The sequence below is a fragment of the Molothrus aeneus genome, chromosome 15 (assembly GCF_037042795.1).
Source record: "Molothrus aeneus isolate 106 chromosome 15, BPBGC_Maene_1.0, whole genome shotgun sequence".
Taxonomy (NCBI): domain Eukaryota; kingdom Metazoa; phylum Chordata; class Aves; order Passeriformes; family Icteridae; genus Molothrus; species Molothrus aeneus.
The window spans coordinates 3,721,332-3,734,394 of NC_089660.1; the positions used below are offsets into that span (position 1 = coordinate 3,721,332).

The following is a 13,063-nucleotide window of genomic DNA, read 5'->3' on the forward strand; positions in this document are numbered from 1 at the left end:
CTCCAGCTTCTGGGGGGATCATGAGGGGCATGGGGCAGTGCATGGCCGGGGACAGCCCCACGTAGCAATATATATCGAATTTATTTACATTCACGTCCGGCAGACCCCCCGCCCGCGGCACCGCTATGTACATAAGGCCAAGTGTAAATACTTGAATGCACTTAATACAGAATTAAAAAAACGGGCTTTACACAACACGGCACGGGGCCCGGGGCCACCTGGCCCCACACGCAGACACCACGACGGCACCGCACGCACGACGCACACCCTGTGCCCCCCCAGTCCCCCACCATGGGGCTCTGGGACCCCCAGGGCTGGGCTGAGTCCTGACGCCACAGTGCTGGAGGGGCCTGACTGCCATGGGGCAGGGGCATCCTGCCCTCCCAAGGGGGCTAGGTAGCCCTCCTCATGCGCTGTGGGGCAGTAGGAGCCTGGTGGGCCAGCCAGGGCCCCCCTTAGCCCCATGGTGGTGGTCCCCTGGGACTCGCCATGCTCAGCACTCAGCCTCCGAGAAGAGGGCACCGTCCTGCTTGCCGACCTCAGCCACGGCAGCAGCCAGCTGGGAGAGGTTGCCATTGGGGAAGTGCCGTGCTTCCCACAAGTTGAGGATCATGGCTGTGGGGCTGGCCTTCGAGGCGAAGAAGCTGAGATGGCTGCAAGGGGACAGAGGGACATGTCAGGGCACAGGGATGGCTGCACATCCCCTTATCAGCCCCGTGCTAGCCTCACCTTGCTCAGCAGCTGTCTCCTGGGATCCCACAGCATTCCAGCATCCATCCATAGATGCAGGATGAGGCCAGAACCCCTGCCCCCATCCAGCATACCACCCATCCCCAGTACTGTCCTTTGTCTGCCTTACCTGTCAAGGTTGAGCTTTTGTGCCAGTGTCCTCCAGTCGGCTCCCCGTGTGCCCGGCGGGTCCAGGCTGCTGATGATCTTTTGGCGGATGAGGAAGGGGATCTTGAAGGCACTGGGGCCCACCAAAGCCGGGGTGCCCACCTCTTCGGGGACCAGCCAGTCTGAAAACCTTGTGTCCTAGGGGAGAGCACGAGCAGGGAGGGAAGGGGATGTGAGGCAATGCTATGGCCACCCCAAGGAGTGGCCCAGTCCTGTCCTCACCTTGGCGATGTTGAAGTTGACGGTGAAGCTCTGCCCGTCTCCCTCCACCTGCCAGACCCAGATCTTGCAGGCCAGCTCACAGGTGCTGGTGCTCAGGCGCTCCAGCGTGAAGGTGCAGTGCAGGAAGGGCTGCAGCCCGCTCCAGATGTGGTAGAAGGGGATCTCCTGCAGTGGGGTGACAGAGCTGGGGGGTGTCAGAGTGGCAGGGACACCTCCCTACACCTCTATCCCCATCCCCACACACCAGCCAGACTCCTCACCTGGTAGCTGGCGAGGAGCTTGCTCTTCCAGAGGGAGCTGGGCATATCGTGGATGGAGAGGCGCAGGTTGTGGTAGCTGTCCTTGAAGTGCAGCACCCGGGGGGCTCCGATCAGCTGCCCTCCCAGCTGCTTCTCCAGCTGGATCACCTCCTGCCAGCACAAGCAGCAGTCAGGCAGGAGATGCCGCACACCAGGAGCTCAGCTCTCGCTCCAAACCGGGATGGGCAGGTTGGGGACCCCGGTACCTTGAGGACGTCCTGGGTGTCACTGAGGCAGTAGACACGGATGTTGTACTCGAGCGAGGGGCAGGCGGCCGGCGCGAACAGGACCAGCTTGAGGCGCTTGGAGGCCGCCATGCTGAGGGACTCCCCAACCAGGGCAAAGCGCCCCAGCTGCTCCGTGAACACGTAGCAAGCCTGCGCTTCCAGCTGGCAGTAGTACAGCTCTGTGCACGGCTCAGCGCCCAGCTGCAGCACGTCCTACCAGGCAGAGATGCACCTCAGCCCTGGCTGTCCCTCCTCCATCCCTGAAACCCCTCGCCCCTGCTCACCTCCCACGTGCCCTCACACGACTGCTTCTTCAGGCGGATGCTCCAGTTCTCAGCACTGGCTTCCACGCAGTGCCCCATGGCCAGGATGGCGGGGCGGGTGAGGAGGACCCCGGGGGGGCCACAGCTGACAATGGGGCTCAGCAGCGTCTGGCAGCCAGCCAGGGGCAGCCTGGGGCAGCGATGGGGGCAGCTGAGTCAGGACAGAACCCCCTCCAACAGCCCCGTGCCCCAGCAGCCCCAGCACCTACCTCACCTCCTCCTGCTTGTGCAGGGTCAGGTAGACCTCATAGATCTTCCCCCGTGGGATGGCATCGGGTGGGATGAGCAGGCTGATCCCTGGGTGGGAATTGGGGTGCAGGCAGGGGGTGAGCCCCATGAGGACCCTGCCTGGCCTGGGCAGTGGTCTGGAACCCCCACCCCGCTGTACCTGTGTTGGGGATCATGAGCCGCCCCCCCAGGAAGTTGAAGGTGCCATAGGCCATGTTGTTGGTGCCGCGGGGCAGGGAGCGGAAGTAGCTCTGTGTGGAGAGCCGGGCCACGAAGTCAGCACCCTCGGCAGCGGGCGAGCTGTGGTGCAGCGTGTGCCGTCCAGCACCCAGCGGGCTCAGCAGGTGCCCGTTGGGCAGCTGGAGCTTGGCAGGGCCGTCCTGGCGTGGGCAGAGCGAGCCCTGGTAGGTCATGGTGGTGGTGCTGAGGTCTGGCTGGATGGTGAGCAGGCTGGGGTTGTCTGCAGCACAGAGCAAGCGACTGTGGTGCCGGGGCAAGGAGGAAACAGGGGGTTCCCAGCAATGGTACATGGGCACAATCAGCTTGAGACGGCATGGGAACACAATCTCTGCTGCATAGTGAGGACCCCATAGGGCACAGCCACCACCCCTGGGGATCTGACCCTCTGTGGCATAGAGCACTGACCCCACAGTCAGGGACTCTAAGATGCAGAGTTCCTGTCCCTAGGTAAGGATATCCCATAAGGTAAAGAATCAACTCAAGACCAGGGACCCCACAGGGCACAGACCCCCACCTGTAGGGGATGCCCTGTAGCAGACAGCCCCTGCACTGTCCCTGCAGCACTCACTCACCAGCCTTGCTGGGTTTGATGCTGACGGGCTGGAAGCCGGCGGTGAGGATGGAGGAATCAGCCACATCAGCATCCAGGCCCCCCTTCTTGCGGCAGTACACCAGCACCCCCACCAGCAGCAGCAGCACCAGGCACACGGCCACGGCCACCAGCCCCACATACAGCGCTACGTCCTCTGCGCCGGGGGCAGCTGTGTGGGGCAGGACATCAGCACACACGGTCACACCACGGTCCCTGCTCCCAGGGGACAACCCTGCCATCCCCACCGTGCTCACCGTGGGTGCAGAGCTCAGAGGTGCAGTTACGGGTGTCCAGCTCGGGGCCATGACAATCCCGGCCTCCGTTGCGCGGCGCTGGCTCCGAGCACTCGCGGCTGCGCCAGTGGGTGCATTCGGCCCCACACTCCGACCATTTGCTCCACTCCGACCAGGCACCGTCCACTGCAGGCACAGCCTGGGGTCAGCGCCCTGCTGCCACCCCCCTTCCCTGCCCCGGGGCTGGCAGAGACGGACACATAGGGGAATTGGAGGACAAGACACCTGGTGGGGACAGGGACTGCAATGGGCGCAGTGGGGAGTGCAGCATCGGCACGACGGGGCGGTGGCGGTGCCCCGAGCAGGGCAGGTACCTGGGCAGAGGGTGGTGCAGGCGGTTTTCTGCACATTTTGGCCCTCACAGAAAGCACCCCCATTGAGGGGTGTGGGGTTGGTGCACGTCCGGCTCCGCTTCTGCCAGCCCCGTCCACAGCTGGTGCTGCAGCCTGACCACTGCGTCCACGTCGACCAGCCGCCGTTCACTGGGTGGAGAGGGACCCATCAGCGCCCTGCCGCTAAGGGGACGCAGGGAGGGACAGGACAGGGAGAGTCACACCAGGGCAGCGTGGCAGGGACTGGTGTGGAGGGGCCATACCGTAGACAGTGATGGCAGCAGAGGCGCTGCGGCGGCGGGCCACGATGTTTTTGGCCACACAGGTGTAGTTGGCAGTGTCGGCCAGGCGGGCCTGACGCAGCACCAGGCTGTGCTCTGGTGTCACATAGACGTTGGCATCCAGTTCCGGGTCCACCAGCTCCTCGTTGCGCAGCCACTCCACCTGTAGGACACAGGGATGTCACTGGGTACCTGCCTGGGATCACACACATCATTGCCCTGGGTGAGGGGTATCCCCAGCCACATCCTGTCCTGCCCAGCTGCAGGGACCCACCTCGGCGGGGGGGATGCCCTCGGGAGGGCGGCATGGCAGCACGATGCCCTGCTCAATGGAGACCTCCCTGGCTGTCGGCTCCTGCTCGAAGTTCTTGCGCAGATCTGGGGAGGCACAGGGGTCAGATGGGGGGCTGGGGCCGGTGCCCCACACTCTGTCCACACACCTGCAGGCACTCACAAGCGATGCGCACGAAGGCCTTCTGGCTCTTGGTGGTGCCAGAGGAGCTCCAGGCCACGCACTGGCACCAGTACTCCTCCAGCCCAAAGATCTTCTCCACTTGCTGACGGGTGACCTCGATGCTCACTTCCATCACTGGCAGCCCTGGGACCAGACAGTGGCACGTCACACTGGCATGCTGGGAGCTGTCCCTGATGCCCCAGCCCCGTCAAGAGTGGCACACGTGTCTCCCCAGGAGAGGGGCTGACGCTGCCGCTCCTGCTGGCGCTCACCGGTGCTGCGGTCAGTGCTGTGCTGCGTAACGTGGTCACCTTGGTGCACCCACTCGCCATTGCACTTGAAGTAGATCTGTGTGGCAGGGGTGGCACGGCAGGCCAGGCTCACTGCCTTGTTCTTCACAATGTAGACATCCTCTGGCTCCAGCTGGAAGTGTGGCAGCAGGTCCGAGGATGCGCCAGATGCCGGGTTGGCCACGGTTGCACTTTGCTGAGCACCTGTGGGGAGATGGGGCTTGGCCACCTCCACGTGCCCTGGCTAGGACATCACCTGCACTGGCACAGCCACATGCCAGTGGCCCTGTGCCTCCCCACTGTCCCTTCCACCAGCAGTGCGGCAGCCCTGTCCCGCCCTGCCATCCATCAGGGAAAGCAGCCACGCAGTGGCTGTGCCTGCTGAACCCTTGCCGATCCCTCATGTCCACACTTAGCACTAATGAAAAGGAAATGTAGTGTGACCAACAAGGGCCATCGCTCATGCCTCTGGGGCGCCTGCCACCCCCTTCTCCAGCACTCTGTGAGACACTGACCAGGGGCCACATCCTGCCCTGCTGCACCCCAGAGTGGCACAGGGATGCTGGGCAAGTAGTGGTGACAGGGCAGGGTAGCACAGCAGGGCGTCCTATCCTGTGCCATTGACACACAGCACATGGGGGCTGGCTGTCCCCAGGGTGGTGAGGATGGCTCAGTGCTGGACACACATGCCCCCATGGGGACAGCAGTGCTGGGGACACGTGGCACACTCCCACGATATCCACATCCTCCAACCCAGATAAGGCCAGGTGTCTCTTCTCCCCGCACCCCGCCGGTGCCTGCTGTGGAAAGAGTTAATAAACCAGGGCCCTAAATAAGCATTTGATTAACAAACGATAAAATAGCGATTGTGTCACTGAATGAAGCTGTAATTGCTGCTGCTAATTGGCTGGTTAGGATTTAATAAGCAATTAAATGGGATGGAATGCGCAGTAATTAAGTACCTTCGTTTGGCAACCACCAGCCACTCCCCATGTGCCCGTGGGACCCCATTGCCTGTGCCCACCCCGGCTGGCTCCCGCCCGGCACGGCCGCCTGCCTGCGTGACGGGAACGCGAGCGACACGGGGGTCCCTTGGGCCCTGCCTGAGTCCCCCAGGAGGCTCCAGGCCCTGCCGCTGCCCCCAGCCGGCTCAGGCCGCTCGGAGCCGGGGAGTGGGTGCCGACGAGCCCGCCGCGATGCCCGCCGGGACGGGCAAGGTGCGGCAGCTAATTTACGCGGAGAAGATAAACGGCGACCATAACGCGCCGGTTATTACCCCATCAGCACTTTTACAATGTCACTGGCAATTAATTTAATTAAAACTCCTGTCGGGGATATACAGGCATTTCATATTTCACCGGTTTAACGACCCCCCCAGCCGCAGCCTGGGGCCGGCCCGGGGGTCACGGCACGGACAGGCGCTGCGGTGCCCTGCGGGGCTGTCCCCGTGCCGGCTGCGGCACAGCTCGCCGCATCACCCACCGCTGTGCCTGCTGCTCGGGCACCCCGGGTGCCCACACTGCGCTACCCGTGCTGGCATGTGGGCTCCGGGTAAATAAACCCAATTTATTTATGAAATGCCATGTTTGCTGCTGCACAGCGTCGCGGCTGCCTCCCGCCCGGGCGGCTGTGGCAGACGCGCCGGGTGAACTGTGCTGCGGGACCAGCTTTTTAATCACACGTGAAATGAGTACAGCGATTGCCGAGCTGCGTGTCTATCCATCACGGCCGAGTGCAGGGGCGCAGGGAGCCTGCGATCAACAGCAAGGCGTGGAGGAGGCAGGATGGGTATGGAACCCCTGCAGCTGCCCACCCAAGCGGGATGCTGGGTGCATTGTGGGCAGGGCAGGGGGAGCATGGGCAGCAAACAGAGCTGGGGATTTGCAGTGAGGTGCTGCCCAGCCCTGGATGTCTGAGTGCTGAGCACTGTGCCAGGCTCTGGTGAGGCTCTGTGCATGGAGCCATGTGGCACAGCCAGGAGGCTGGAACTGGCCTGGAGCCCTGTGAGGGAGCAGGGGAACAATGGTCTGGGTGCCCCATGCACCACAGACACCCCCCTCGTTACGGGTACCCTGCACACCGTGGGCTCTGGACGCACTACGAGCCCCCCACGCACTCTGTGACCATCCAATGGACCATGGCCACCCCACGCATCCCAGTTACACCAAACACCTCGGGGATCTCATGGACTGTGGATGCATGTCACACACTCCGTGAGTACCTCACATCCCGACACTCTTCAGCCCCCTCCATGCCCTGTGCGCCCCCCCTGTCCTGGGGACCCCTCCACGCCACAGCCATTCTTCCCAGCGTGGGCATCTTCCACAGCACAGACACTCCCCCAGCACAGGCTCCCTGCACCCCATGGCTGCGCCGCTCCCTGCAGCCCCTCCATGCACTGCGGGCCCTGTGGGTCCCCCCCAGAGCGTGGCACCCCCAGCCCGTGGTGGGTGCGGGCTCAGCGTGGGCGCTCCGTGGGTAGCGGCCCCCACGTGGCGCGTGCCGGCTCCTGCATCCGCCTCGCGCTCACCTGCCGCTGCGTTGCCATGGAAACAGGCGAGATGCTTATGTCACCTTGGCAAAGGGAACCGGGGAACTTCGGCGGGGACGGCGGGGAACAAGCGCACGGGGTGGGGGGGCCCTGGGTTCCACCCGCCCCTCGCCCCTCCCTCCCCGTGGCCGGGCACAGCCTCGGCCGTTCTCCCTGCAGCCAAAGGAGAGACCGGGAGCACAGTTTGCTCCAGCGCCGATAAATCTCAGCCTGCAAAGTCGGTGCATTAAGCAGGGCTTTAATATCAATTATCCCCCCCAACACGTGGGATAACGAGTGGTGCCTGATGGAGGGGAAGGGTGGTGGGCTGGGGAACAAGTCTGCGACATCCAGCTCAGAGTGCAGAGGGGATGGGGCCATCCCGCTGTGAGCTCTGGCACCCACCCCTGCCTTCGTCACAGCACTGTGGGACCCCCAGCTGCTCCTGCCCCCCCTGTACAAAGCTCCCCCTGTTTTCTGCCACCCCAGGTGGTCACACAGCCTCTCACCGTAGCACCTGGTCTCCCCAGCAGCAGAAACACCAGGTGTACTGGTGTTACTGGTCAAGGAGAGACCGCAGGACACCGCACTGCCCATTTTGGGGGGGGGGGGGGGGGCACACTGATTGGACACACCAGGCTCCCATGGGTGCCCCAGTATGGTCCCTCTGGTCCTCAAGGGGCTGACGCTGCCTGGATGACGGTGCCAAAGCCCCCAGCGGTGCCGGGAGCAGCCTGGTGGGTGCCTCCGTGCCTGCCGCGGGGAGACACTGAGAAGGTCAGCGTGCTCTTGGCGAGGAGAGGCTGCGGCAGCGCCAGCCCCGGCACCGGCACCGGCACCGGCTCGGCCGCTGGGTGCCCACGGGGCACAGCTGCCCCTGCGAGGGAGCAGGTGGCTGCCTGCAGTGGGACAGTGGCACAAGTCTGTCTGAACGCTGCTGCCCACCACATCAGCCACCCCTGATGGAGCATCCCACCCCATCCTCCTGTGCTCCCCTGTCTGCTGCTGCTGCTGGGGACCTCAATGCCAGCACCTGCCTGCAGCACTGCGCCCCTCCGTGGACCTCCCGAATCCCCGTGGACTTTGCAGCCGCAGATTCGCTCCCAGCTGGTGCCCCATCCATCCAGTCGTGCCAGGCCTGGCACACCATTAACGTGAAAGATTTCCTCACACTTAGCTGGCGCTCAGCCTTCATCCCAGCATCAGGTAATTAAAGCCATAATTGCTGTTGATTGCTCTGGCCTTAACGAGGGAAGGGTGGGCATCAGGGGGAGGGCAGAGGGTGCCCAGCTGTTTCCAGGGGAGCCTGGGGGTGCTAACCCTGCACGCGGGGGTCCCCGTCGCTGGCACTTTGCTCTCTGCAGGGTGCAGAGAAGGAAACTGGCACAACTCCCCACAATCAAAAAGCTCGTCTGAGGCTTTGAGCTGGGTACCATCCTGCTGGGAGAGGCTGGCTCTGAGCAGGATCAGCTGCTGATGTCTCTGGGAGACCCCCCAGGCGTGGGCCACAGCACTGCCCAGCTGCTCTGAGCCTCACCTGGGGCATCAGGACATCGCCAAACACTTCCCTCACACCCACCCCTCCACCCCACACAGCCCCACAGCAACGCCAGGCGGGTGCCAGTGCCAGCCCGGGCTGGGCAGAGCGCCAGCAGGGTCGGATGCCAGTGCTGGGCAGCAGGACCTGGCTCCTGGCCAGCCTGGCGCGTGCTGAGCACCGGGCACGATGGGCACACGATGCCAACGCTGCCTCCATGCTCCAATGGGCACCGTGTCCCCGGGCGTGCCCCCCCTACCCTGGACCGTGTCCCCAATTTTCTGGCGTGTCCCCACGAGCTGGCCATTGTCCGGGCCCCTCAGGCGTGTGGCCCACGTGTGCCAGCCCTGGGGCCACGGGGGAGGCTGCTGGAGGTGCCTGTCTCCCGGTGAGTGCCTGGCAGCGTCTGGGCGCTGATGAAGCGAGTGCTGGTTGTGAATGAATTAGGCGGGTTTGCATGACAATGGAGCTGCCTAATTAGGGATTTGAGCTGATACTGCTCTCCCCATTACATGCAATTAGCATGTGCCAGGGCTCCCAGCGCCCGCCCAGGGCTGCACGCCCTGGCTGTGCCCGCACATGACCCCCGCTGCACCATGACCAGGGGCTGAGGACAATGGTGCCAGGGCCACCAAAGACAGCTGGAGGTGGCAGCCCCTCCCCAGGACCACCTCTGCCTGCTTGAGGGCTACCAGCCCCGGCATCCAGGGCTGGGTATTCTTCCCCAGGCACACACAGAGCCCGAGAGGGGACATGTTCCCACCAGCTCTGGGTAGCTGAAGAGCCCCACAGACTCCAGAGCCTCTGTGCCAGCAGGACTCGTGCCAAGACCTGCCAGCCCCTCTCAGCAGCACGGCATGGGGAAGGGGTCCCGTGCTCAGTGGAGGATGAGGGGGTCCCCCAGCCCAGTCGAGCACTGGAATAGTGGAGTACACAAGGCTGGCCCCGTGCAATGTGCAGGAACTGGCTCTGGGGTCTCAATCCTGGGAAGCCGAGTGGGTTTCCTGGCTCTCCTTTAACTGATGGTGGGAAGCAAAAGCTTTGCCAAGCCCTGGCCCCACTGGGAGGAGTGTCAAGGTCACCCTCAGTCCCGCATCCCACCGGAACAGGCAGGGGACAACAATCCCAGGTGCCAGTGTCCAGTCCCACAGTCTCTCCCCTCTCACCCACGGATGTCACTCAGTGCTGACGGCAGCCCTGGCACCTCACAACCCTCTGGCAGCAAGGGCTGTCTGAGGGACCTGGGACCTGAGAACCCCATCCTGCAGGAGCCCCGGCAGAGCAAAGTCTGGGGGCCCATGGGGAGCAACTGCCTGACACCCCCCGGGAGCAGCACCCAATGAGCAGGCAGATGGCAGAGCCAAGGGGCACTGGGCAGCTGGGACTGACTGGATGAGGACAGGGTCCATAGTGTGCCCAGTCTGGAGCCAGCCCACCTCAGCCTTTCCACAGGCAGACATGCAATCCATGGACCAGCGATTGTGCTGACAGACAGAGCAGTGCTGGCACGGAGGGTGCACCCCTGGGCACAGGGAAGGGGGGACAGTGGGACATGCACAGCACTCAATCCCCATGCCAACATACCTTGGGCACCGACATCAGTAACAGGGTGGTCCCGTGTGCTGCTGGCCACCCGGTGGGCCGGGCTATGAGGAGCCTGCAGTGACTCCGGGGGTGCCCAGCCCCTGGTGGCACCGTCAGCATCCCGATTCCCTCCCGCAAGCACCTGCCAGGCTCAGCACGCTTTGATGTAGTGCCAGCCCCGCGTGGCACCGAGCCAGAACAAACAGCCCTGGGCAGGCTGCGTCTGCCGCGTGCTCGTGCTGACAGCCGGCACGGCACGGCAGCTTCCCGGTGCCCGCAGCTTCCCGGTGCCCGCAGCTCCCCGGTGCCTGGCACACTCCAGCCCTGCCCCACTCCAGCCCTGCCCGCCCCACGGAGCCACCCGTGCCCAGCCAGGCACAGGTTGTGGGGTGCTGTATGATGCAATGACCTGGGGTGCCAGGCTGTGGGGCATCAGGCTGTGGAGTGCAGTGGTTGGGGGCTGTCTGCTGGAGCCCAGGGGTCCCTGGCAGCCCGGGGAAGTCAGCAGCACAACGTGGCTCGTGCATGGTTAGAGCAGAGTCTGTGGCCCTGACCAGAGGAGCTGGAGCAGGAGCCACTGTGGGGCTGGGGCAGGAGATGTGCTAGGGTCTGGCACTGGCTGCAATGATGCCAAGGAGAAGGGCTCATGGCACCCTGGGAAGGACCCTGCCCCCTGCCCTTGCCCACCCGATGGTGCAGCAGCCAAGCAGGGCAGCCCCACCTTGGGAGCTCGTCCCTCCCTGCTGTCCATGGGTGACCCTCACTCCTCGCTGCTGTTCTCGCCCTTCCCCTTTGGGCTCCAGGGGCTGGGCAGCCCACAGCCAGGGACGCTGCTCCACAAGCAGGCAGGGGCCCTTTGCCTGGACAGCCAGGTTCGCTGTCCCCAGCCTGAAAGGAGCCGTGCCGTGCCATGCTGTGCCATGCCTTGCCAGGCTGGAGCAGAGGCCCAGCCTGCCCTGTTTGTGCCAAGCAGTGGCTGTGCAGGTGACTGGGCTCAGTCGTGCTATGGCTGGCTGTGAGCTGCCTGCCAGGTGAGAGATGGGGACCAGCACCACACCACACTGCCCGAGCCAGGGCAGGCACCTCCAGGCTGCTCACACCTCCTGAGACAGGGCTGGCATGAGGTGCTCTGGTGCACCCCCTGCCCTTCTGCCCCCCATCTCCATCCATCCTCACAGTTCCCACGGGTGCTGTGGGGACAGCCGTGGTCCATGCCCAGCTGGGGTTGGGTACCCACAGCACCCTCCATAGAGAGTCCCCTACCCCCAGGAGGTGCCCATCCACCGCGCCGTCTCTGCAGCGTCCCCCTGCAGACGGGGCCATGCAGGCTCCCTGGGGATGCCCAGACGGTTGTGGGAGCACTGGGGCTGCAGCCCCTCTGGGCGTCTGCCGTGCCCGCACGGAAACCACACTGGGGGACATCTCTGCTGGCGGCTGGAGGGTCAGGGGTCCGGGACCCTCGGGCGCAGAGGGGGGGTCCTGTCTCCCCCACGGGCCCCCCGCAGAGCTCACGTCCAGCCCCGCGCAGCTCCCCGCCCCCAGCCTGGTCCTTTGTCTGCAGCCGCCACTTCCCGTCTGCCGTGACACCTGCCAGCCCCGGGCACCCACCGTGCTCCCGCCCGCCGACCCCACGCACCGGCCGCCGGAGCCAACAAGCCCCGGGGGTCCACGCGGCCGCTCCCGCTCCTGCCGGGTCCTGCCCTGGGGGGCATCGCCGGGGGCAGCCGTGCTCCGGACCGTCCGCGTTTGCAGCACCACCGATACAGTCCCGCATGCTCCCCGCGTCATGACCACCCACGCGCACCCCCGCGGCGTGGCAGCACCCTCCGGGCTATCCCGTCACCGCGGTCCCCTGTGTCCCGGCCAAGTGATGGCAGCGGCAGGAACGCCGTGCCAGCGGCGGGGATGCTGTGCGTTGGGCAGGGACACCGCGCGTGGGGCAGGTGCGCTGCAGGCACCGCTGCCCGGCGCTGGCAGGGCCCCGGGGGAACGGGAAGCGCCAGCCCCACCGAGTGCGGGCAGGGTCCGGGGCAGTGCCGGCGGGACACGCGTGTGCGGCCGCGCTTGGGCGAGGGGCGGGGGACGGCGGTGCCCGCCGTGGGGCGGGGGACACATCCCCGTTCCGGGAGGGCGCCCCACCAGCACCCGAACCTCCCAGAGCCAGCGGGCATCCCGCACGGAGAACGAGCGGTCCCCGTCAGCGGGAGGGCACCGGCGTCCCGCAAAACGCGCACCCGCCGCCGCTCCCCGGGTGACCTTGCCCGGCGCCCAGTCCCGGTGCCGGGTCCCCGCCGCGCCGCCGGTCCTCCCCCTCCCGCCCAGAGCGCGGTGCCCGCGGGAGGCGGCGGTGACTCACCGGCGGCGGCGAGCAGGGCAGCGGCGAGCAGGGCACCGAGCGGCCCCGGCGCGGCGGCGGCAGCGGCGGCGGCGGCGGCGGGGGGGGCCCGGCGGCGGGGCGGCCGCGCACCCATGGCGCGCCCCGCGGAGCGCTGCGGGGCGAGGGAGCAGGGCGGGCCGCGCTCCGCGCCGCCCTCAGCGGGCCATGGCGCCCCCGCCACCGCCACCGGCCCCGCCGCGGCTGCCGCCCGCCGCCGCGCCGCTCCGCTCCGCCCGGGCGCCGCCAATGCGGGGCGGGAGCGCGGACCCGCCCGCGGAAGGGACGGCGCAACAGCTGGGCGCGCCCCCGCCGCCGCCCCCCGCCCGCAACGCCGGCACCGCTCCCCCCGCTGGCTCT

The 13,063-nt window shown here is 65.9% G+C and overlaps 1 protein-coding gene across 1 annotated transcript; it reads right to left on the bottom strand.

The window, feature by feature from the left end:
- Positions 1-62: 62 nt before the first annotated feature.
- On the bottom strand, positions 63-12,800 carry UNC5A (unc-5 netrin receptor A). The gene is made up of 16 exons (XM_066560435.1): positions 12,686-12,800; positions 4,661-4,882; positions 4,389-4,532; positions 4,209-4,312; positions 3,917-4,097; positions 3,636-3,803; positions 3,283-3,447; positions 3,009-3,197; positions 2,357-2,656; positions 2,178-2,265; positions 1,930-2,098; positions 1,625-1,858; positions 1,380-1,529; positions 1,120-1,284; positions 860-1,035; positions 63-653 (listed from the first exon to the last, which is right to left on the bottom strand). Exons 1-16 carry the CDS (start codon positions 12,798-12,800, stop codon positions 494-496), a joined length of 2,730 nt encoding a protein of 909 aa, XP_066416532.1. The 3' UTR covers positions 63-493.
- Positions 12,801-13,063: the final 263 nt, after the last annotated feature.

Excerpts from the sequence above, each read along its gene's own strand:
- UNC5A (XM_066560435.1), bottom strand. The coding sequence starts at position 12,800 with ATGGGTGCGCGGCCGCCCCGCCGCCGGGCCCCCCCCGCCGCCGCCGCC. Across the intron at positions 1,530-1,624 it reads ACACCCAGGACGTCCTCAAG|GAGGTGATCCAGCTGGAGAA; the intron begins GTACCGGGGTCC and ends TTGTGCTGGCAG. Across the intron at positions 654-859 it reads CAAAAGCTCAACCTTGACAG|CCATCTCAGCTTCTTCGCCT; the intron begins GTAAGGCAGACA and ends GTCCCCTTGCAG.